Source organism: Guillardia theta (assembly GCF_000315625.1).
Source record: "Guillardia theta CCMP2712 unplaced genomic scaffold GUITHscaffold_88, whole genome shotgun sequence".
NCBI classification, from domain to species: Eukaryota; class Cryptophyceae; order Pyrenomonadales; family Geminigeraceae; genus Guillardia; species Guillardia theta.
In genome coordinates, this window is record NW_005434586.1 from 294618 (window position 1) to 317906 (window position 23289).

General features: G+C 53.6%; 8 protein-coding genes across 8 annotated transcripts; 4 read left to right on the plus strand and 4 right to left on the minus strand.

Moving 5' to 3' along the window:
- Positions 1–1747: 1747 nt before the first annotated feature.
- On the plus strand, positions 1748–8146 carry GUITHDRAFT_144566 (hypothetical protein; the record flags this gene model as incomplete). Its single annotated transcript, XM_005824999.1, has 24 exons — positions 1748–2185; positions 2404–2467; positions 2510–2545; positions 2592–2647; positions 2743–2950; positions 3006–3055; positions 3106–3171; positions 3312–3551; positions 3752–4154; positions 4737–4891; positions 5008–5127; positions 5177–5341; positions 5530–5586; positions 5627–5689; positions 6020–6103; positions 6281–6387; positions 6441–6537; positions 6667–6907; positions 6958–7056; positions 7105–7295; positions 7358–7537; positions 7585–7920; positions 7965–8062; positions 8125–8146. The coding sequence occupies 24 exons, from the start codon at positions 1748–1750 to the stop codon at positions 8144–8146; spliced, it is 3576 nt and encodes a 1191-aa protein (XP_005825056.1).
- Positions 8147–8230: 84 nt separating this feature from the next.
- Positions 8231–8978, minus strand: GUITHDRAFT_115839 (hypothetical protein; the record flags this gene model as incomplete). Its single annotated transcript, XM_005825000.1, has 2 exons — positions 8231–8406; positions 8459–8978. The coding sequence occupies 2 exons, from the start codon at positions 8976–8978 to the stop codon at positions 8231–8233; spliced, it is 696 nt and encodes a 231-aa protein (XP_005825057.1).
- A 697-nt stretch (positions 8979–9675) lies between these two features.
- On the minus strand, positions 9676–10507 carry GUITHDRAFT_154807 (hypothetical protein; the record flags this gene model as incomplete). Its single annotated transcript, XM_005825001.1, has 1 exon — positions 9676–10507. A coding segment is annotated over exon 1 (383 nt), but the record flags the coding sequence as incomplete, so codon positions are not given.
- Positions 10508–13345: 2838 nt separating this feature from the next.
- Positions 13346–15412, plus strand: GUITHDRAFT_154808 (hypothetical protein). The gene is made up of 12 exons (XM_005825002.1): positions 13346–13644; positions 13693–13765; positions 13818–13895; positions 13944–13995; positions 14057–14128; positions 14181–14245; positions 14293–14389; positions 14439–14548; positions 14594–14662; positions 14830–14883; positions 14929–15012; positions 15149–15412. The coding sequence occupies exons 1-12, from the start codon at positions 13592–13594 to the stop codon at positions 15167–15169; spliced, it is 828 nt and encodes a 275-aa protein (XP_005825059.1). The 5' UTR covers positions 13346–13591; the 3' UTR covers positions 15170–15412.
- A 2646-nt stretch (positions 15413–18058) lies between these two features.
- On the plus strand, positions 18059–18598 carry GUITHDRAFT_115842 (hypothetical protein; the record flags this gene model as incomplete). The annotated part of the gene is made up of 1 exon (XM_005825003.1): positions 18059–18598. The coding sequence occupies one exon, from the start codon at positions 18059–18061 to the stop codon at positions 18596–18598; it is 540 nt and encodes a 179-aa protein (XP_005825060.1).
- Positions 18599–18922: 324 nt separating this feature from the next.
- On the minus strand, positions 18923–19943 carry GUITHDRAFT_165322 (hypothetical protein; the record flags this gene model as incomplete). The annotated part of the gene is made up of 6 exons (XM_005825004.1): positions 18923–19006; positions 19068–19170; positions 19220–19286; positions 19329–19499; positions 19551–19751; positions 19866–19943. 6 exons carry the CDS (start codon positions 19941–19943, stop codon positions 18946–18948), a joined length of 681 nt encoding a protein of 226 aa, XP_005825061.1. The 3' UTR covers positions 18923–18945.
- A 343-nt stretch (positions 19944–20286) lies between these two features.
- GUITHDRAFT_115844 (hypothetical protein) lies at positions 20287–21457 on the plus strand (the record flags this gene model as incomplete). Its single annotated transcript, XM_005825005.1, has 5 exons — positions 20287–20697; positions 20741–20815; positions 21104–21189; positions 21241–21305; positions 21348–21457. The coding sequence occupies 5 exons, from the start codon at positions 20287–20289 to the stop codon at positions 21455–21457; spliced, it is 747 nt and encodes a 248-aa protein (XP_005825062.1).
- GUITHDRAFT_165323 (hypothetical protein) lies at positions 21455–22569 on the minus strand. The gene is made up of 2 exons (XM_005825006.1): positions 22516–22569; positions 21455–22083 (listed from the first exon to the last, which is right to left on the minus strand). Exons 1-2 carry the CDS (start codon positions 22552–22554, stop codon positions 21589–21591), a joined length of 534 nt encoding a protein of 177 aa, XP_005825063.1. The 5' UTR covers positions 22555–22569; the 3' UTR covers positions 21455–21588.
- Positions 22570–23289: the final 720 nt, after the last annotated feature.

Genomic DNA, 23289 nt, shown 5'->3' on the forward strand with positions numbered 1-23289 from the left:
GGTTCAATTTGGAATACTTAGACATCCATTCGTTTAATATCTTGAAAGAACGTTCGTCCTTTTTCTTGTTTTCCAACTCAATTTCTTGTAGAGCTCGCTGGACTGTAACTTCATTGGCCGACACGCCTATCTGCATTTTGAGGAGGCGAGAGAGTTGAATGGCTGTCAGGCAACATTCTCCATTGTTCTGTGAGCAACAAGACACGAGACAACGAAATGACGGCAGTGTAGCCAGATATTGGACCGAGACATCAGCATGTGACGTGCAATCTTCATGACTCGTCCTGAATGTACGGAATACATTCAACACATCAACATGCGAGATTCTGAGAAAGAAGTTCAATGCACGCCATGCCCTACCATTTACGGGACTCGTGGATATGTAATGAGCTGTACTTGCTTTACATGCCCGTAACTCAAAGACATTCTTTATCTCAATGCTCGTCTGACTTGTCCTTCAGGTATAGGATTGTCATTGACAGGAAACACAGCAAGAAACATATCGGTGGTGAATATTTTGTTGTCAATCGAGAATCGAGCACTTTCTATATTCCATATCTTCCCATCAAGGTCAGCGGTGTGATCGATTACAGGTTCGAACACAGGTTGGATCGCTTGTTCGTGTTCATCCTTGATCTTCCTGCTGTCAAGATGGCGCGAAGATCCGCAAACATTGCTCGAGCTCGACAAGCTTGTACTCGTATCATCCTTGCGCAGTCTGGAGCTAGACTGCGGAGACTCGAGCTGAAGGCAGAGCTGAAGGTGAAGGAGATAGAGCAGCAGAGTCAGCGGTAACAACTTGTGTAGGATGGTCTTGCTCACCTTGTCGAGGGTAGATGAGGGCATGGGCCCATACAGGGCTGCATACAGAAAATTCACTTGAGCAAGAAGGCCTTGTTTTGACTGCAGTTCCGAGAGAGGTATGGACAGCATGGAGCAAGTATGTTGTATAGCTTCGTCGACTGTGTAGTGCGTTGGGACGCCCATCTGCCATCTGAGATCCTTCAACTTAGATTCGAACGTCAAGGTCTCCCGCCCGCCGCTCCCGTTCCCGCCCTGCATCGCGGCAGTAGCCTGTGTCACGTTGCCTGATCAAGAAGATGATTCAAGATCTGAAGTTGTTGAACATGTTAAGTTTGTTTAGCTAAACTTGTTCGACATTTTCTGTTTGTTTAGCTAAACTTGTTCATCTGCGACACAAAATGTTTTCCGTACTGATTCTAAAGTTAACTTAACTTTGAGTAAAGATTACGTAGGAATGGGTTCAGCTATGAAAACCAGAATAACTCAGTCAAAGTTCCTTCGGAGATTCGGCCCGGGCCCGGGAGACTCCGGCGGCCATAAAAAAAACATCAACCTTTGACAGGTTCAGATACTCCCCTCCCTCCTGACATCTGCCGTAGTGCAGTCACAGCGCAGCGCTGATCATCCCCCCCCCCCCCCCCCCCCCTCCGGGCGGCCCCCACCTTCCCGTCTTCCGATTCTCACTCAGGCCTTCCTCACTGCACTTGCCAGGCTAGGAACCTCCCGAGCCCGGCGGCTGCTGGAACCTTTCAAGGATCCCCTGCTCCGAGCCCCCGCTTTGCTGCAGTGCCTCCCTCCCTCCCTCCCTCCCTCCCTCCCTCCCTCCCTCCCTCCGGGCCACCCGAGTCCCTCACTTCCCCGAGTCCCCCCGGCGACCCTGTGTTCACTTTGCCGACCTCCAGCCTCATCTGAGTCTTAAGCTCCTCCGCCGCTGAGCTTCGCCATGTTCTCTCCCTGGGGAGAAGACGAGACGGTCGTAGATGTGAGAGCCTTGAGGCACCACTTCGAAGGAGAAGGCGCTATCAGGTCAGTCAAGCAGGACAAGCCCAAGAGAAAGAAGAAACAAGAGCTGGTCAGACGCAACACCAGCCCTGATCTCCGACCCACCAAGGGCAGGAAAGAGAGGATAGTCATGGAGCAGGATACAGGGCTCTCATGGCAATCGATACAGGATGCTGCTGAGCGAGCGCAGTCGGGCGATCAACAAGCGCGAAAGGCGGAGGAGGAGAAGGCCAGCCCAAGCATGCACGGATCGGTCAGGGAGCAGGGGAGTTTCCTCAGCGTGCAGGAAGGAGACGTTGCAGACGAGGTGGACAACAGCCGGAGCAGCGAGACCCACGTCCTCAAGAACTTCACGCTCAACATCGCAACTCGTGAGCCGGTGAGGAGCCGATTCCTTGTCCTTGGTTGTTGTGGATGCTTGTCTTTATCCTCCATCCCTTGGGTCTCTGTCTCTGTCTCCCGCCACACACCCCCCCCCCCCCCCCCCACCTTTTCTTTCCCTCTCCCTCTCCCTCTCCCTCTCCCTCTCCCTCTCCCTCTCCCTCTTCCTCTCCCGCTTTCTCTTTCTCTTTCTTGCCTTCTTCACGCACTTTGCAGCACAACCACGAAGACATCCCGGTCGTGCAGCCATGGCGGCGTATGGGAGCTAAAGGAACCCCAGGTTTGCCTGAGATGCTTGTAACTAGATCTTAAGTCAGCACAGGAGTTCTTCGCAAGGGAATACTGCAGAGGAAGAGAAGTGAGCAGGTGTGAAGGGATCTGACAGCATGCTGATCGCTGCGCAGTGGAAGAAGACAGGATGATGAAAGAACAGCGCATTGCTGACATCTCGCAGAAATCTGTGAGCTCATTGAACAGCGATAAGCGGCAGATGTCGATCGGGTTCAGCAGAAACTTTTTGAGGATAAGGAATGATGGACGTCGTCATTCATGCAGGCGTTGATGTTGTCTTTGATCTCCAGGAAGAGGAATATTGTACGAGAGATCCCGGAAGCGATTGTGGGAGAAAACTTCAAATCGATGGCAAGAAGTGGCTTCATATATGACAAGAACAAAGAGGAGGATAAAGACAAGGAGGAAAGGGACCGGGAGATGATGAAAGCTTTGAACAAGCAGAGGTCAATTGAAGAAGCAAAGTTTCAAGGTGATCTTGTGCAGTGAATGTTGCGTTCGATGTTGTTTTATGAGCCATTTGATAGATCAGAGGAGTAGAGATGCTCCTTCGTACACAGAGGCCGAGAAGGAAAAGGTAAGGGATCAACGTCGGCCATGTTCTGATCCGGGTACCTTCGTCTGCAGGCCAGGGAAGAGAAAGTTCTCAGAGCTATGGTAGTTGAAGGAGTTGAGGAGATTGATTGTGATGCAGTGAGACAGGATCGGAGGAATAAAAAGCGGCTAGCACTAGAAGACATTATTGAGCAACGCAAAGCACAACAAGTCAGGCCAATCACTGTGCGTGATCTTGATCTTGTTTGCTTTCTCCGTCGACGTGAATGCATGAACAGGATCCAAACCATTCCCATCTCAAGCATCACAAGACGTTGTCACGATTCTTTGATCGATCTTCTCTCACGCGCCATGGCAGGTCATGGGACGCCGACAGGTTTGACATCAGCGGTTACATCCAGTCGATTTCCCTCGAGGCCGCGGGCGAGGAGGACGTCCCCCCCCCGGCTCTAAAGCATGCGGCGACTACTCGGAGTAATCGCAGACGTCAAGTCAAAGAGGCTGCTGACTTGTTCCAGGTGTCATAGTCAGAGGCAAGTTTCCTCCTCTTCCCAAGAGCTCCAGCGAACCTCCTCGAACGAGAGGGCTTGACACTAGCTTCTTAGACGTTGGTCAGCTCACCACTCGCCTCTTGCTCCTCCTACTGACATCTCGCTTGTATCGCCTCTTCCTCGTAGCTCTCTACCCTCCTCTCCGTCCTCGTGTCGATGCTCGCCAGGTGAAGGCAGGGGCGAGACAGGACCTCGAGAGCGCCAGCCTGCGAGCAAAGATGAGGAAGAAGGAGCAACTCAAGGGGTCTGAGCAGGAGGAGGAGGAGGAGGAGGAGGAGAAGCCTCCGCCTCGTCAGGAGAGACTTCTAGTGCGACGTCTCAGCAGAACATGGGAGCCTCCTGTTGTGCGCATCGTTGATCTCTCGGGGGAACAGGAAGCAAACAGTCCGCTAGCCTCCCTGCTATCGCCCAGCTGGAGGAAAAGAGAGACCTTGGAGGAGGAGGAGGATGAGGAGGATGAACAAGTCTTTCCCCTCCCTTCCTCTAGCCACCAGTCGCACTCTGACAGCAAACTCGCCATGCGGCGGTTCAGCAGGCAGGTTGACCTTGGGAGTGAACTTGAGCAGTTCCGTCAGCAGCAGCAGCAGCAGCAGCAGCAGCAGCAGCAGCAGCATGCGACCATTCCCTCGTTCGGTCGAGCTCCCAGCACCAGGACTCTGTACTCCCAGCTCGAGGAAGCAGCTGGATCACTGACTGACTTGCTCGCAGGCTGAGGACCATAGACAACACGTTGAGTGATCGCTGAAACCTTAGACGTGTTGATATGGCAGTGATCGCTGAAACCTTAGACGTGTTGATATGGCAGTGATCGCTGAAACCTTAGACGTGTTGATATGGCAGTGATCGAGTGCACGATTTGTTTGCGAGCCTTGGCAATCAATACGATGCTGTGATGTATGTCATACTAGCTGATATGTATAACGAATATGATATCATAAATGTCTGAATACTTGATCCCCACTGAACATGATGGGTGTCGGGCATTTCAAGCTGCTTCCTTACTTGTTCGACATGCTGCCGGCGAGCTTGTCTACGTAGTTTCCTCTCCTCTCACTCTTCCTCCTCTTGCCTCTGCCGCTCCCACCATCTTTCCGTCTTCTCGCTTCCTTTCCCTCCGATGCGCCTCCTCCCCTGCCTGTCGTTTTGTGGTAGGGCCGTTAGGAGTGAGGAGGGGAATGGCAAGCTTGTACTGCTGGGACTCGGTGCACAAGGAGGGGGTCAGTGCGCTGAGGGTGCATGGGGAAGGAGGAGAAGGGAAGTTGATCTCCGGCTCCTATGACTGCCGGTTCTGCGTGATCGACTTGGAGGTGAGAGAGGAGGAGGGAGGAGGGAGGAGGGAGGAGGGAGGAGGGAGGAGGGAGGAGGGAGGAGGGAGGAGGGAGGAGGGAGGAGGGAAAGGATAGAATATTCATATTGGAGGCAGGAGGGGGTGTGCGAGGAGACGTACAAGAGCAGTGACAGTCCCATTCACTCGCTGCATGTTGATGACCATGTCGTCTACGTCGGCAACGAGCGAGGGAGCATCTTGCTTCAAGATCTGAGGGTGTGCCAGCCTCTCGAGGGGAGGTCCGTATGCTGAAGTTGCGTCGCAGATGAAGCAAGAGTCCAGGAGGCAACTGGCTGGTCATCGAGGAGCAGTGTACTGTCTTGACAAGCACCAAGACTTCCTGTACTCGGGAGGACACGACTGTGCTCTCCGAATGCACGACCTGCGGATGAACAAGTGTATCCGCAAGTTCAGATTCCACAACTTGCCCGTCAGCAGCGTATCGGTGAAGAGGAGGAGAGGAGAGGAGAGGAGAGGAGAGGAGAGGAGAGGAGAGGAGAGGAGAGGAGAGGAGAGGAGAGGAGAGGACGAGAGGAGAGGAGAGGAGGGGAGGGGAGGGGAGGGGGAGGGGGACGAGGGGAAAAGGAATGAGAAGAGTTGCCGGTGATTCGCAGGCAGGTCGACGATCACGCTGTGATCTCAGCGTCATGGGACGGGTACATCTCCTACTTCAAGGTCGTCTCTTCCTCTCCGACTGTCCTCACTTGGCGCTCAGGAGGAGGGGGAGCACAAACGGCTCATGGACGTCAGACGGCCCGCCAGCCCCGTGGTAGACCTTGTGAGCTCGGATACCTACCTCTACGCTGCCATACGAGACGGGAGGCGAGCAGCGTCGGGCTCTACGATGAGACTGACGGGACCTCAGGGTACAAATCTGGTCGCGCTCTAAGATGGAGCTAGTCAGCACCATCCTAGGGCACGACAACGGAGTCTCCGCCCTCCTGCTGCAAGGGGATCGGCTCTATGCTGCCAGTGACGACCAGACGGTCTCACTGTGGGAAGCGAAGCCCTCGAAGCCTCTGCTGACCTCCGCAAACCGCCTTGCCTCTTTCTCAGGCCACACGGCATGCGGCGCAGCATGCGAGCCAGCGGCTGACGGTCGAGCTAGGATGGGGTGCTGAGCCTGGCGTATCGAGACGGCTTGCTGTACAGCGGGAGTCACGACCAAACCATTCGCATCTGGGATGCACGGGTGACTGACTGACCTGCCCCTCTTCCTGCCCCTCCTCCTGCCCCTCTTCCTGCCCCTCCTCCTGCCCCTCCTCCTGCCCCTCCTCCTGCCCCTCCTCCTGCCTCTCCTCTTCCTCGTTTTCGTCCACCATCTCTTTTTCCTCCCTTGCCTCCTCCTCGCTCACTGACGGTGGGTCAGTCATTCGACGAGAGCACGAGGCTCGAGAAGCTGCCGAGTCACCTCCAGCAGCTCTTGCCCAGCAGCCAGCTGGAGCGAGTGCCCTCCCTTGAGGAAGGGCACGAGTGGTAGTTGCAGCTGCTCTCCCCCCCCGCGCCCCTCTCGTCACCTCTGGATGCAGGAAGATGGGGGGGTTAGGCTCGAGCTTCATCCACCCGGGTATCGGCCTCCGGCTCGGTGACGACATGCACCCTCCTGCTGTGGCAGAGATCTTCCCGGTGAGGAGAAGATGCTGAGGAAGAGGGAATGAGGAGGAAGAATTGAGGAGGAGAAGGAGGACGTGACGGGGAAGAGGAAGAGGAAGAGGAAGAGGAAGAGGAGGATGAGAAGTGCTGAAGGATCAGCAGGGGTCCGCGTGTGAGTTCTCCGGGATCAAGATAGGGGATGTGATCACGGGAGTAAATGGGGTGAGCATAGAGACAGCAAAGGACTTGAGCAGGCAGATCGCAGAAGCTCCTGAGCACGACGCTGTGGATTTCTCCTTCCTACGGCATGGAAGCGACGAGAATCTGCAGGAGATGAACGCGCGGATAGTCCCGACCATCGAGGAGAAGGATGAGACATCAGAGCAAACCAGTTTCACTGATGGTGCTGTTGACTTAGTCTCCTTCCTCCTCAGCTACTGACGGCTATGACAGCAAGGCAGCTCATGTATGCTCTAGTAGATATCCTAGAGGGGAAGGAGAACGTGTGGGATCAGGTCAATGACGTTCACAAGATCATCTTTGACCACACTGGTTCGACTTTTCATGTTTGTCAGGCTAACAACTGACCTTGAGCTCTAGAGATGTTCGACAAGATCATGATCAAGTATAGCGACGTGGAGTGCACCTACCTGAGGCTAAGAGATCTTTGGCTCCTCCTCCACCGCTGCAAGCTCGTCAAACCGCACAGATCACTCGCAGACATGGACCGGACCATGTGGCTCCCTCGCATCCGGCAGCTCTATCCCCTCCCCCGCGTCCATCGACTTAAGGTGCGAACAAAGAGACTCGCGTACTCCCAGCTCATCCCTCCCAGAACCTTCACGATCCCCAGAGCAAGTTGACGGCCAACGACCTGCTGCAAGGCCTCGTCCGCCTCGCCAACGTCAAGTACTCGAAGCAGCGAGACTTGGCCGCCAGGCTCCGCCGGCTGATCGAAAAGCGCATCCAACCACACGCTCTGGCGGAGGTGACGTCCTTGTACGAGGGGACAGGTCTTGGCCAGCTGGAGCAGGTAGAGGGAGGAGCTGTGTGAGAGAGCCTGACGCCTCCTCAATCAAGGGGATGCCGCCGCACCAGGAGCGGATGGTCATGCGGTCGTTTGGGAGGTTCTGCAAGGACCCGACGAGGGGCCTGCAGGTCCAAGAGTTTGCCGAGGCTGTCAAGGTTGAGCAGAGCACTGCTGTGGTGGTGGTGGTGACCGACGGTTCGGTGCAGGTGCTCAACGTCAAGGGGCCCGTCCCTTCAGGCACCCTCTACTTGTACCTCCTCTTGATGACTCTGTGTGCAGACCTTGCGTCCAAGGTCTTCCGCAAGTGCAAGTGTTTCTTCTTGTGCCGACAACTAGAGGAGCTGGAGGAAACAGCCGGGAAGACAGCCATTGACACTGATGCCGAGGTTAATCGTGCTCCTAGTCTCAGTAGACACTCACAGTCTGGCAGTTGGTGCCCGATGAGTTCTGGATAGGGTTGGCCCTCATATCAGTAGACCAGGTTAACAGGGTATCCTTGCAAGACGCGATGATCAACGTGGTGGACAAGTGAGTTGACGATGGAGGACGATGGAGGACAACGATCTTTGTGCTGATCTTACTCTGTTCAGGTACATGTCAGATGTAACCTGAACGAGAGCCTCGTTTCATGCAGCCTTTAGACACCTTGTGGAATACTTATACATGAATCTCAATCTCACATAGCCCCTCCTCTCCTCAAGTGGTCACGGCGCTGGTTTCTGCACTAGCGCTGGTCTCCTGGGGCTTGAGAGTTTCGCCCTCCAGTCGGAGCTTCACGAGCTCTTGGACCTCCTCCTTCTTGGCGCACAGAGCCTGGTGATGCTGCCTTCTCAACTTCTCAACCGCCTCTATGTAATCGAGCTCCAATCCCTCTGCACAAGCAAATCAGCTACATCGCGAACATGGTTGCAACTGTCAAAACACCTGCTTGTACGGCTGCTTGTTCGCGTAGAGTTTGAAGCTGCTTGATCTGTCTGTCGACCTCTCGTTGGTAGCAAGCAAAGCTCTCAAGCTTCTCCTCCTTGCATTTGAGTAACTCTAGAATCTGGGACTGAAGCTTCTCTTGCAGCTGGTCTTCTATCCTCGAGATGGTCTCCTGTGCCTCGGCTTGCAGTTCTCGTTTCAGCTTCTCTATTCTCAGCTGCTCACGTCTTCTTCTCAATGCGGTCAGGTCCTGCTGCAGCTGCTGCTCTTGCTGCTGAATGACTATCTCTTCCTCAGAGAGATCGCGCTCGGTCTTGTCTGGTTTAGAAAAGGGATGAAGGTTCTCTGAATGGTCTTCTCTGCACAATCTGTTGTTTGATTCATTGTCAGCTCTAGATGACAGCGAAGTTCCCTTGACACATGGGTCCTCTTGCCCAGATTCTCGCGTCCTCTCCATCGAGCTGTTAATCACCTGCAGTCCATATCGTCTGTTTGGCCGTGTCGTCCACTTCTTAGCCATGTCTGTCTCTCGTCTCATTCCTCCGCCACTTGGCCGTGCTCTATCCCTTCCCTGCCACCCCGCCACCTGTCGTTGCTTCCCCCGACAGGCTCAAGCGCCTTCCCGCCATGTTTGAACCCTCTCCATGGGGAGCCCACGTCTCCGCACAGACCCAGTTGGAGAGACTGCTGGATCTGAGGCAGGCTCTGAGGCAGGTTCTGATCAGATCTGAGAGGCTGGATCTGAGGCAGATCTTGAGCATCGGAGGGGTCCCTTGTAAGCCCGCCTCTGATCACTTAGCACGACCTCATTCATGTAGGAGGTACTCGCTGCCTTTTCTTGCCCCTACCATACTTTTCTCTTGCATTTTGACTCGATGGTACGAGGTATCGAGTTTTCAATTGAGGGACGTGATATGTATCACATTCCTACCGAGGCTACGGCCATGGGCATCTCTGAGAGGGTAGTAGGGTATTCGAACTTGGATGGTTGAGGTGCTGGGTGGTGGGAGGAGGAGAACTTGAAGACAGGTTCATGATAGCCGTTCAAATTGATTCTTGTTAGTAGCGAACGTTTCAAATTACATCGAGATGTTTCAACTAACACACCACAAATTAAAACACAAATGGAGACCCCCAATCGTTGAACTGGGGTTCTTCCTGACCACCACCGGTCTGCCCTTGTACCCACCCTGGGCCCTTGAAAATGCTTTGTACGACCAGGGTCCAAAAGAAGCCAAAAACCGTTTTTTTGTCGGTTGAAGTTTTTTCCATTCGAGGTAGTAGTACCCCCACCCTCCTAGTCATTCCCTTCTTGGGTGTACCAATGGAGGAACCCCTTGCTGTCCATGGATGCGAGCATCTCATCTACCCACCGGTCTTCTGCCCTCGTTGAGGCATCGATCACCCCCCAGGCTAGGTCCATAAGATAGTCCAGGTGGTCGTTGATGATCTGCTCAGCCGTCTCCACCTCCTCTAGGGTTCGTCTCACCTCGTTGCTCCTCGCACCCACCCTCAGGGTCCCTACCGCCGGCGCCGTCGGCTCCGTCTCGACCGGAGTCGTTTGCTGGGGTACCACCACCACCCCCTCACTCGTATCGCCCCTCTGGTTACCGTTGCCGTTGACGGTACCCCTCCTCCTCTTGTTGCCTCCCTTCTTGGATTGCCTGCGACGCTTCTCCGGCATCTCGATACCTTTCAAGTGCTTGTTCGATTCTACTGGGTACCACCGGTCAATACCCGAGAGACCACCGGTCAATACCCGAGAGGCAGCGCAGCCTTTGCGATCAACACCCGCGGATGGGGAAGGGGGTGGTACAGAAATGAAGTGAGCACCACGAAATCAGCAGAACCACGAGATCAAATCACGAAATCACTGCACTGCGCAGGTACGATGTCGTGGGGTGGTGGGTTCAAGGGCGATAGAGAACGAGGACGTGGAGGAGTTGGTATGTGGATTGGAGCACGAGGTCGTGGGGTCAAGGGTATGTGCAGGGCTAGACTTGAAAAAACTAAGGGTTTTAGGGGGGTGGCATGGGAGTGGGCGGAGGTGATGGTTTGGAGCTCCTCTTTTCCTTTTATAGCCCTCGGAGGGGTGGTAACACGTGCAAAGGCTCAGTTTACTACATATATAATATTTTAAGATTTGCTCCTGTTTGCGAATTCACATCTCTCAGGGGGTGGGGTGGGTACCCCCCACCTCCCGATGGGGTGTATCAACAGGTCTAAAACACCGGCCCGACGAAACGATGCGTTCGTGTGAAGTTAAAAAAGGGAGTTATAAACTCATGCCACCTTACCCCCTCAGAGTGTACCCCCTTCTCTCCATCTTCTACCCCTGCAATGAAGAGCTTTCCCATCACCGGTGTCCTTGGAGCGTTTCTGCTGGATGGGTCAAAGGAGGGGGTAGGGGTACTCCCAAAAAAAAACCAACCTGCACCCCACCCATCGAATTGATAAGATATACAGGGGTGAAATCTGTCTCGACCATCAAGGGGTGGTGACTACCCCCTGTTTGTGGTGTACAGAGAGGATTGTAAAGGGGGTACAGACTTCTGTTCGACCACCCGTTCACAATGATATTCCTTTAGGGAGTGGGTGACACAGGCGGCAAACAAGTGTGCGAAGATGGCGCGGCGCCTGTGGAATGGGGATCGGTGAAGGGAGTGCGCGGCAACTTAAAGGCTAGGTAACACTAGGAGATGACGTGACAAGACTACTGCCGTTTGATGGTTGTCATGTGATTGAGGAGATTTTCTTGTCTTTGCGTGCGTCATCCATGATATTACAAGTTTGCTATCGGCGGAGACTAGAGATGCAGAGGATAAATTATCAGAGACACCGGCAAGACTTCGGTCAACGATGACTAGAAGAACTATTCCTAACTACTCTAGTTTGGATTTTTGCCTGCGTTGTCTGAAATGGGGTGGATGCATCACTTTAGTTCCTTCAACTTCGTCAAACAGCAGTTTGTGTGGATCCGTAGGATGAACGAACGATCGGAGGAAAGTTAAATGAGTATAGCTGGATTGCAAATTTATTTCATCTTCATGCATGGCTTGATAAAGTAAAATAAACTTCCTAGCACTGCCTTCATCTCTACCGTTCAATTATCTTTTTGTACCCCCTTCACAAAGAAATGTCCTAGTACTTCGCTTCGTACCAACTCAGTCCATGCAAAGGTATCGCAATCATTGGAGAGAGATCTGGAAACTCTAAACATGATGTTGGCTACTATCACAAACCTATCTATTCCTTGCCCTATTGTAAGCAATCCGCAGCAGTTGCATGCAAAATCATCATTTACAAGAAAACCTTGGTAACTGCATGCGATTTCAACATTCACAAGAAAATCCTGGAAGATTCATGCTTGGTTGAATCAGTGCGGACTGCGGCAGCCGCTCTAAGTCAGTTACTTTCGATTGTCAAATTTTCGCTGGCAAAGAACGCAAACATGCACTCAAATTCCAGGGGGCAATTTTGCCCAATGGCATAGGGTTATGTTGGGGACCATGGAGAGGCACCAATCATGACGCAACTATGAAAGTTTCACGAGACAAGAATCGTACAGGATTTGGATCGTGTACATGACGAAACCGGTTTGGTCTATTCTGCCTTTGCAGATGGTGCGTATCCATGTGGACCCTACATGCAGCGGGTTGAGAAGCCTGAACATGGTGGACAACTTACGCAATTTGAACGCAGGTACAACGCACTGATGTCTAGGTTTCGTATTGTAATCGAGAACATGTATGGGGAGATATCCAACTATTTTGCTATACTGAAGCATCCCCAGAACTTGCGATTGGGGTCGCAACAGGTTGGGAATCTTTCTCCATTGGCAACTTTGTTCTACAACATTCGCGGAATATTTTATGGCAATCAGACCAGTGCATATCTGGAGACAGAAGAATTACTTCTCAGCATGAGTTGACATCTGCTCCTGTAATACTTGCCAGAAGGCTGGCGGGAAGTTCGATGCCTTTGGATTTGCATTCCATAAATGATTGAATGACTTTATGTAGTGATTCTGCTCTTTGAGCCTCAAACTTGATCCTTTTGGTCTCATTGCGCATAGAAGCATCCTGCTGAACCAAAGAATAAAATCTATCATCACTTCTCTTGAAATAATCCAGCATTTCAGAATAATCCAGCATATCAGATTGTTCCTCGGCGGCGATGGTAGCTCTGTGTTTATCACACTGCTGGTTGTACTTTGCCTTCATATCCGCCAATGTCAGATACAATTCGTCCATTCTGGTCAACTCATTCCCTCCATTTTGAGCCAACCTCAAATGATTCTCCGTCCCTGTTGCGCAAAACACGTCTCTGGTATCCGTCTTGTCCAGGCAACCCTTTGAAACTCAACCGGGTGGCATTACAGGCGGCAGATGCCTGATTACTCACTTGTGCAACCTGTGGTGCGTGAGATAAAGTGTCCGCCCCCGCACCATCGCCCTCTGCCATGATGGTGCGCGGGAAAATTTTAAAATTCGAATTTTCGCTCACCGGGCGCCGTCGGAATTCAGAGGCATGGAACTTCCGAATGCTCAGCGGCCGGCCCGCGGCCCCCGAGCCTCGGACTCCGCCACTCAGTGCGGGCCGCCGCCGGGTCGATGCGGCCGCGGGCCCGGCCTCCGAGTCTCGGACTGAGCAGCGAGTCCGACTAGAGTCAAGTTCATGCGTGACCTTTACTCAAAGTTAAATTAAAAATCAGTACGAGGACAATAATGAGAGTCGAGGAGGCTTGACCCTGACACTGTCGCACAGGCCAACCGGCGAGAAGAGAAAGACAGCGAGAACCAAACCTAATCCTGTGTCCGTACGGTACTGGTACAGTAGGCCCGCCTAGCCGAAGACGTCCCAACGGCTCCACCTGCCCTCTTCCGAGTTCCTGATCTGGTCATGGCGCTCCCTTGGCTTGCTGCCAACTCGCGTCCTCCGAGCCTCTGCTAGCATCTCACAGTCTCCCTTGAACCCTAGCCCGGGCTGCATGCTCACTGGCATGCGTGGTTGATGTGTGCGTGCTGCCAGCCGTTGCCAGTTGACTGGAGGACCTCAGGGACACAGAGCTTCATCGGTTTCATTGATCTGCGTGAAAACCTGACAGAGGGCTAGCGGGACTCAGCAGGGGACATGGAGCTGCAGGAAGAGAGCTTCGAGAGCTTCGAGTCGCTGCATGCCTTCTCGTGAGTCGCAGCGTCCCTGACGTCAGGAGCTGATCTTTGATCTCCCAGCTTCGATCAGAAACTCGACAAGCTGCAAGGAGTGTCGGCCAGCGTCTCGCGAACCCTCCAACATGATCTCGGGGTACAGCGGCAGAGTATGATGAGGAAGTGGGGGAGAGGTGATAGTGCTGTAGGTTCAGGATACGGTAGGATCTCTGTTCTCATTCCTTTGCATCCACGACGATTATCTCGATCGAATCTTGGAGAAGCATGTAGCTCTTCTTGAGAGCGTGCGACGTGATTGACCTTGTGTGCTGAAGATTCCAGTGCCAAAAAGGACGCACTTTGTTCAGGATCTAACGGAGAAACTAAGTGAATCGTCTCTTGCTCTGTGCCCGCCACTCCTCACCACCGAGTTTGCATGGAACCACAGCCAGCGCAAGAGCAGAGATGTACGTCGAAGAGTTTCTGCCGAGTCAACATGCCGACAAGCCTCGTACTGCTGGTAGCGTCATGACAGACAGATGTCGCTCATGCGGTGTAATGGTTTGTTTCAGCCGCTCGGAAGACGAGGAAGGGGTTCGTGAGCAAGCTCCGCAGCAAGACGAAGAGCAACGGCGAGGTAACCTTACTCGTCCTCCTCACTGGGGCTGACCTCTTCCCTCGCAGCAGAGGATCGGGGAGCGACGAGGAGCTATGTACCTCGAGAACGATCGGAAGCTTCACCTGCTGTGGCGGGTGCTGCCGACTACCATAAGAGCAGCAGGCAACGTTCTCTGCCGTGCCTGTCGCCTCCTGTGACGGAGGGCGGGCAGGGATCACCGTTGGAAAGTTCAGTAGCGAGGAGAAGAGAAGAGCAGCTTTCTGCGCAGAGGATGATGGGAGCCTTCAGGGAGGGTTTCTATGCGCAGTGAGAGGCTCAAAGGTGTTTGTTGCAAGTGATGATGCTGCCCGTGACACGTTCTATCAGTACAAACTTCATGCTGAGGTCGCTACGGGAACTGAAGCTTCTCAAGACCTCGTAGCTCTGCTGAACAAGGTGGTCGAACGAGTGTTGTTGACATGGAGGAGAGGGAGGAGGGAGGGAAGAACGAGAGAGGAGAGGAAAGCAGGATATGGGCAGGAGGAGAAAGGAGGGGAAGGAAGAGACGGCAAGAGGGCTGGGGATCGAGGAGGAACGAGGAAGAAGATCTGACTTGATCCCAGTACCAAGGGAGTGTGAACAAGTACCCGGACAGACGAGCTTTCTTCAAGGCGCTGGTGGGGCTGGTGGTGGATGGTGATTGTCTGATGCAACAAATGAAGGCGGAATCTTCGATTGGAGCTTGCGAGATCCGCAAGAAGCTCGACGAAGAGAAACGAACTTTCATCATGCTCGCTGACATACATGTACTAAACCTGACATTCTTCTTCCTCTTATCCTCCTCCTCCTCCTCCTCTTCCCGCTCGCCTACACCCTTCTTTCTTGCTGATTCCTTTTCTCCTGTATACCTCATTGCTCTTGCCTGAGTTTGATGCCCTCAAGGCGGCGCTGCAAAAGATGTGAAGGCCCTTCACTTGGTCGACCAGGCGGCGAACTGCGATGCTTGTCATGCCTGCAGCATGGCGCGCTGCCCGTCACCTTGCTCTCCTTGTGCTGGGTCTTGGCCTGTCTCAGCTGCTGTCGCGCTAGAGCAATGCAGGAGCGAACGCCCGTCGGCTGTCGGAGAGTCAGGAGAGAGCAAGAGGCCAAGCTTCACCTGAGAGGCGGCGAGATTGTTGCGAGGTCTGGAATGAAGAGGAGGAAGAGAAGGACTGGTGGGGCTGTGCTGCGTGAGCTGAGTGGCGACCATGGCATGCTCACCTGGACACTTGCTGGGATCTGCCCTCCTGCTCCTCCTGCTCCTCCTGCTCGTGCTGTCAAGTGAGGTTGATCGCAGTGGTGAGGGTTCGAGGACCTTGTCAGGATACAGGAAAGAAGTCTTGAGGTCGTCGAGGTAGATGCGGATGAAGAAGTCGACGTCGCTGGCCGTCATGTTCCCTTGCGTCTTGTGGGGGTCGCGGACGTGCAGCAACTTGCGGTCAAGGAGAGCTGCGGGGGTGAGATATTCCTGACATTCGTCAGCGACTTCAGTCCGGCGACCTCAGGGGAGTTGCACATGGAAAGGATCTCTTGCGGGATCTGAACAGAGTTTGAGAAAGAAGAGGTCATGCCTGCCGCAGAGGTACGTCTGCATGTCCGATCAGAGACAGCAAGGCAGAAGTGCGTGCTAAAACTCGTACGCCGGTCTCTAAGCTTGGAAGCCAAACGACGAAGACGTCAGGGAATAATTTGTCCGACGATTTCAGGATCTCGAGTACAATCATGCCGGGTGTGGAAGAAAAGGTTGACAACCTTCTTGACGACTCCGACGGAATCCTTGAAGGCTGATTTCGATGGCGTATGTATCTTAGCAGCGAAATCTGAAGCATTTTTGTCTCAACCTCTCGTCAAGGAGCGTCCAGTGCTGCCCTACCTGTCTCTTGGCTTGGATCCAGCATCTCAACCCTGTGACCCACCTGCGTAATGAATCAGAATCAGAATCAGAATCAGAATCAGAATCAGAAAACTTCACCACCATCACCAGCACCACTACCACCACCTACCTCCAACTCCTCCTCCTCCTCCTCCTCAGCACCTGGGGGAAGCAATCACGGCCAAGGATCAGCGTCCTTGGCTTGGGGCTGATGGTAACGTAAGAGGGCACGAGAGCGGGGAAGGGCTTCACGTCGAATCTAGTTCGAGCTCGTAGACAGGGCGGGGGAGGTGGGAGCTGTGTCCGCGCTTGCGGGAACCTGGAAAACTCGTCACAAATGCTGGCGTCGATTCTCTCCCTCTCTCACCTGTCCCATCGCACAGAAGCAAGCTTCCCGTATGGGCTGCTACCCAACTTGTTTTTGAAAACACGTGGTTTCGATGGGGGGCAGAGCTTTTCTCCCGTTGAAACCATGCATTCACCATCTATGTCTAGTCGCACCTTTTTAACTCCTCCTTGATACACCTTGATACCAGTCGGACCGTGGCAAGACTGTCGGAGGTGCCGCTGTGCCGTGTCGAGGTCGTGGGCCGTCGCACCGCACTGCACGCGCCGGCGGCCCGGCGGGCAGGCCGGGCGCCGCCGAGCCGGAGCCCGGCGGAGTCGAGTCCGATCGCCGGGCGGCCCGGCCCGGGACCCGGGACCGGGCCCCGACGGTGACCGCCGGGGTCACCGGCTGAGTGACCGTCACTCAGCCGTGACACCGTGACAGTCACTGTCACCCGCTCACACCCGGGCCGGGCCACTGATACGATGCCGGACTCCGGGAGGCTCTGACTCAGTGAGAAGAGAACGAAGTTGACTTGAAGGACTCCGTGCGCCGCGCTGCGACCGGGTATGACTCAGTTGTACCGTACGGTCGGCCGCGGGCCCGGGCCGGGGCGGTAGGGCCTGCCAGGCTCAGGATGGTACCACCGTGACCGTGACTCGGCGGCGGCACTGGCTGCGGCCATAATGCATTGCCAGGCCGCCGGGCCCCCGGCGCCGCGCGGGCCGCCGCTGAGAGCCACGTGACCGTCGACGGTCACGGGGTGCTGTGCTGCCATTAGCCTGTGACGCCGCATCCCGAGTCCCGGCTTACCGTAGTACCTTACTAGTTACCGGGCCCCGGCGGCCCCGGCGGCCCGGCCCGCGGGCCGGGGGACTCCCGGACTCGGGGGCGTGGACCGTACTCAGTCAACGGGGGCCTGGCGGCTGCTGGCAGGCAGTGGCTAACCGTGAATTGAACCGCCGCGGCCGGCGCGGCCGCCGCCAGTCACTGACACCGGCCCGGGCCACAGCCGCTTTCACAGTGACGGTTCAAACCGTGAACGGTTGCCGCCTGGGGCCGGGCCGCCCCGCCCCGGCCGGGCATCCGATGATCCGGCGACTCGACCGTGCTGCGGTACGGTAGGAGCCTCGGAGGCTAAATCTCGGCGAGTCGGCCCGGCCCGATCAGTACCCGGTACGGTCATGTGATTGGACGCGGCCGCCGGCCCGGCCGCCCGGCCCGGCCGGCCCCGGGCCGAACTTGAATCGGAGGTCATTGCCAGAAGTTGAGAGTCGGCCATGATGACGGCGCCGGGCGGTGCCGTGCGTCACTGCCGGCCCAACTCGCCTGCGGCGGTTTTGGCCTTTTAAACAAATTGTACCGGAGCGATGAGATATGAAATTTCGAAAAAGAGTCGATTTTCGAAAAGACATCTCTTCATCAGACTCCTGGCCAGATTGACTGGAAGCTGACTGGCCGTTTTTGCGTGCTACGTGCACAGCCAAGTACAGACCCCTCACTACCCCCATCTCCACCCTACTTTGTCTTCCTTTGCTACCAACTCCATCGTCGTCAACCATCAAAGAGCACGATTTCCAAAGCTTCTCCATCACTTGTTGTTGTGATATCCATGTGCAGCTCTTATTGCGCACCTGATCAAACACCAAGGGCTCCTGAAAGTTCCAGCAGCGACATCAACATGCAGGACTTGAACTCAAAGATAGCTACTAGCGAGAGGTCCGTTGTCCTTCCACGAAAAAAAGGACACAGCTCCCACCTCCCCCGTCCTGTCTCCCTCGATATGGACTCCCTCTCCCGCCTCATGGACCTCCGCCAGAGCGACGCCGCCGACATCCTCGGCATCTCCCTCACGGCCCTCAAGTGCGCATGCCGCCGCATCGGTCTCAAGCGATGGCCGCGCAGCAAGCAGACCCGCAGCGACTACAGCGTGGACGCGCTGACCAAACTGCAAGCTCAAAGCCCAACCAACCTCTCCGTCCCAAGCCATTCTCACAGCCGCTGGATCTGCGAGGAGGAGCAATGTGGGGTCAGTCCGAGCAGCAACAAGCTCGAGGGTGTGGAGGAGAGGTTTACGGGGTATCAGGATGAGCTTTTCGACGAGGCGATCGAGCACGTGCAGGGGAGATATACATATTGCGGCATTCTTTGATTGATAGTTGGTTTATTTTTCTTTCATCTGTGGTATTTTCCCCTCTTGTGTTTTTCATCTATTAATTTTGTGCAAGCATGCATAGCAGTGTTTTGAGTACATTGCAATCTGCGATCCTGAGCATTATACAATCATGATGCCCTTGAGGGTACTCCCTTCTTTTCTAACTTCACACGTCATCTTGTCTGTTCATATCTCGACCTTGTTGATTTATCCGTGGTTTTCATTCCTTGTTCTTGATAAACTTGCGCTTTATTTACAATGGATTTTCATTTATGACAATGATTGGTAGTTCTCCACTCACTCGTCGATCTGTACATTGCGCACAGCAGAAACAATAATTCTATTTACAAACCCAACCTGCCTTCTGTTGGTGATCTGAACTTGAGTTCGTTGTGTAGAAGATTTCTGCCAACAACAGGGCAGGTCCAAACTTAGTTTCAATGAGGCAAAGAACAGTTGCGATTACATAAATCCTTCCCCGAATGATTTTGCGAATTTCTCTACAACCAGTTTTGGCACAAGTTCATCCAGTCTTTCGTCTTCCAGTGACATAATTCCGAGCTCTTCTCCTACAGTCAGTCTGCGTCACAGCGTTGAGACTCTGATAGTGACAGTGACCTGATCGTTGCAACAGATCAAAGAAACTTTGCATGTCATACCCATAAACATTGTCAACGTGGAGAACCTAGAGCTTGTTATGGCCCAGGAGCAACACGTCATCATCTACCTCGTGCATAAGATGTGCAGTGTCTCTTCCCACAAATGCGACATTCGGATACTCTGGGAGAAAGCACTCCTCGTAGCCCTCAGTGAACAGCGCTTGGAACCACCGCACGAACAGTTCCATCCCTTCCGACAGGACCGTATCCAACATCCGCAGCGTGCAGAATCCTTGCAGCTGCAAACAGACATCTTCACTTTGGAGTGCATCTCCATTATGATACTTTACCTGCATAGGATAGTCGTGCTGACGGAATTCCTCGCGCTTTCGCGAACACAAGGCCGCAAACTCGTAGAGCTCTGAGAGGGTAACCCTGCCATTGCGATCGCTATCCAGAACAAACACAGTCCCGATATGTTGCATGTCAATGGGAAGATCCTCGATGGACTGGATGTTCCGCAGCTCTGCCAGCACAAGATAGTTCCTGCCCTGCCATCACCAGCCAGGTTCACACTTCACACGACAAGGGCAAGGAGGAAGGAGGAGGAGCTCGAGCAGGAGGGTGTGCATGTTCTACAAGCTCAACATAGCAGGCAATAGCACCTGCTGTTTCAGTCGCTCGAACTCTCGTCCTATGTGGCTGCGAACATTGGCGCTCAGCACTGAGCCCCCCGCGCCCATTTCGCCCGGTCAAGAACTCATCCCCCTCATGCTGAGGCGAGGCGTGAACCGGTGAAGATGGAAGAGCCGAGTATGGTTGGCCGCTACTCCTGCCGCTACTGATCCAGCTACTGATCCAGCTACTGATCCAGCTACTGATCCAGCTACTGATCCAGCTGCTGATCCAGCTACTGATCCAGCTACTGTTCTAGAGACTGATGTGCCACTGATCCTACGTGATGATCCCTGACTGATTCTTGTCTAGTGATGATGCTACCTCTTGTCTTTGCTACAGTCCCTCGCAGCCTCCTCGACGCCCAATGAAGATAGGGTCAAAGATACGTCGACGTGATTCACGACCGTGATGAGCAAGGGGGACGTGGAGCATAGTAGTGCATGCTCGGATGAGGAGGAGAAGGAAAGAATCCTCGAGTTTCTCGAGTTCCACGACATGAAGTCAAGTCGAGCGCTGGAAGCCATCACGGAGACGCTGATCCCTTCAGACCACGCAGTTGCCTCTGAACTTCTCGCACGACTCAACCTCGTCACTCAAGTGGGTGTGATGCCTTCGTTCTCCGATGCCGGAGCTAGGACGGGCTACCTCTTGAAGCGGATGATTCATCGGAGCTCGATCCTCGCTGCATTGTTTTTGAAGCGCGAGACAAGTGTAATGATAAGCGCAAAGATGGAACAGGATGTCTGCAGAGTCATTTCGCTGGGTGGTGCCGGAGGGTCAGACGCCATGGCGATGTATCTGCTGCGAGACTATCTCAAGGTGCTCCCATGGCATGCTGTTGCCGGTGTTGACGTCGCTACAGTCCAAGATGATCTTGGATGTGATGGTATCGGACTACGAGGTCAGGGCTTGCTTCTTGGACGTCAAGAGTCTAACGGTAGTCGAACAGCCCGGATGGAAATCTGCTGTGGATCGCCTTGTACCTTCTCTCAGTGTTGCTGGTGTGAAGCAGAATGAGTCGGATCGAGTTGTGTTCGCAACTTGCGATGTCTGCCAAGGCCTTGATGTAGATACCTCATGTCTCTAAACCGTTGTTGTTGACTGAGACGGACGAAGGAGGTTGCGAATAGGGAAGTCAAACAATTCTGTCGGCAGAAGGTCGACATCATCGTTTTTTCCTACGTAGAAACGAGGATCAAGTGAACGAGCTCTGACAACGTCAAAGGTTCTGGTAGAAAATGCACTCAAGTTGACGACAGGCCACTTTGGAATATTACCTCAGATGTTTGAACGAGCGACAGATGATTGCATGTGAGTTGCCGTGAGACGAATCTTAACGATTAGCTTGACAATACTCGCAAGGTTCGTTTTCATTGACAGCAGTCTCAAACTGTGGGAGCCAATTGAGGACCTTGCCTCTGCTCATGGTGTTACTTGTTTCATACCTTACTGCAGCTGATCTACTGCAGGTTTGGTCACAGCACGCCTGAAATGGTCCAAACGAATTCTACGTATGCAACGCACAGCAAATCTGTCCAAGAACATCCTTTTTGTTTTCAAATCGTCAAGATCAGAGTAGGAAAATATAGATGTGTTTATGGCAAATATCTCTTCTTATGTTTGGACAGAGAAAGATATCTTTCGTAGAAAGTCTCTTCACATAACCAGACGAGTGGCATTCTCGTCATACAGGGAGCTTTCTTCAGTGGCTTACCACTCGATGCCAGCATCATCATCAGGAACCCAGTCATCGTCATCACCGTCAGCCTGGGGGAAGAGACCCTTCTCCTTGAGCCAGCTCACGGACGCCGCCTGGCAGGTGTCCTTGTCCTTGAGGGGGAAGCGCGTCTCGCCATCACCAGCGATCTTGCCCTTGGCAAGCTTGGCATCTCCCTCCACAAACTCTCCGTTACAGGAGGCAAGCACAGCCTTCATCCACTCTGATGCGTTGCACTTGTCGGTCTTGCTCTCAGGGACGTAGGCAAGCAGGGCAAGCTGCTTGTCGCCAGAGGAAAGGAACATCTTGCCGACCATTCCGGAACCTCCCTTGGCCTCCTCCTCATTGGGATCGGGCTCCTTGTTGGCTCCATCCATAGCAGCAACGAGCAATTCCAAGTCTCCCTCAGCAGACTCGATCTGGGTGGTGAAGAACTCCAATCCACCCATGTCGGCGCATCCAGCCAATTCAACACCCTTCTTGCCACCCTGAGAGGGAAAGTTTCAGTGAGCTTGCAGGCAAACAAATGGTCGCTGCAACGCATCAAAAATTGCATCCACGTCCAAGTTTTCCGATTCGATCTCCAGATCAATACAAATATCGATCACAAATTAAACAAAGTATCCAGGACCAAACAGGTGGTGTGTATCGTTCAAACTTCACAAACATATCATTCGGTATATCACGACCCAAATCACTTCCATCGTCAAAAAACACAGGACATTATGCGTTCCACTTTCACGCAGAGGTTGCATAATCTCATCCCCATGGCATGATACGAGTGCAAAGTTTGCTGCACCCATTCACTGTACAAGATTTGGATTTGCACATCAAATAGGGCATTTGGCAGTCGACAACATATCTGCTAGACAGCAAGGTATGCTGCCTCATCATTCATTGTTCATCGTTCATCGTCTCACCTCCTTTACCGCCGCCTTCATCTTCTTCGAATCCGCCATATTTCTGGCCTCCTGACGTCACAGCACGTGCCTACCCCTCTATATGTACAGTGACCCCCTGCATACCGGATCAAATGACCGGTCCAATTATCTTCTAATATCACTACCCTTGACTCAATCACGAGCGAAAATGAAGTTTCACCCCCTACCCCTTGACTTGGACCCCCACCACCTTCAGTTATCTACCTTATACTCCAACAATACGACAATTTGGTATTGAGAACCACCACCTGAAGTGTCACTACCCTGCCAATGTGACCATTTGATCCGAAGTACCCTACCACTTTCCTTCCACCCAGGTCGCTAAAGTACCCCTACCTCATCCCTCAAATTGCATCCCCTACACCCCCTGCCCGTCTCTTGTACCACCCTGTCCATCAACGGTATGTCATAAGGACCCCATCTGCTCATACCCCTGTCAGATGACCCCTGTATTTGATAACCACTACCCACTATTCGCCATCAAAACTACCCCATATTTACAATGATGTCACCACCCCACCTACTCGTTTTAATGCGGAGTATTACCATGACCCCTGTCTTGTCACCCATGTACCCCCAAATATGACATACCGAATGGGACTGGGCCTAAAGGTACCCCACCTCTCAAAGTCCATAATTGTTGGGGAACATGACGGGTACTACATGTTAGAGCCTACAACCCCTGGGGGAGGTTGTAGACGTTAGCCCTCAGTCTCTAGTCCAACCGTCACCCGGCGCCGGTGGGAACCCGGC

What these genes read in the sequence shown, in the direction of transcription:
- GUITHDRAFT_165323 (XM_005825006.1), bottom strand. Translation starts at nt 22,554, where the DNA reads ATGGCGGATTCGAAGAAGATGAAGGCGGCGGTAAAGGAG. An exon ending in TGAAGGCGGCGGTAAAGGAG is followed by an intron (nt 22,084 to 22,515) that starts GTGAGACGATGA and finishes TTTCCCTCTCAG; the next exon opens with GGTGGCAAGAAGGGTGTTGA.
- GUITHDRAFT_154808 (XM_005825002.1), top strand. Translation starts at nt 13,592, where the DNA reads ATGGAGCTGCAGGAAGAGAGCTTCGAGAGCTTCGAGTCGCTGCATGCC. An exon ending in ATCGAATCTTGGAGAAGCAT is followed by an intron (nt 13,896 to 13,943) that starts GTAGCTCTTCTT and finishes TGTGTGCTGAAG; the next exon opens with ATTCCAGTGCCAAAAAGGAC. An exon ending in AGACGAAGAGCAACGGCGAG is followed by an intron (nt 14,246 to 14,292) that starts GTAACCTTACTC and finishes CTTCCCTCGCAG; the next exon opens with CAGAGGATCGGGGAGCGACG.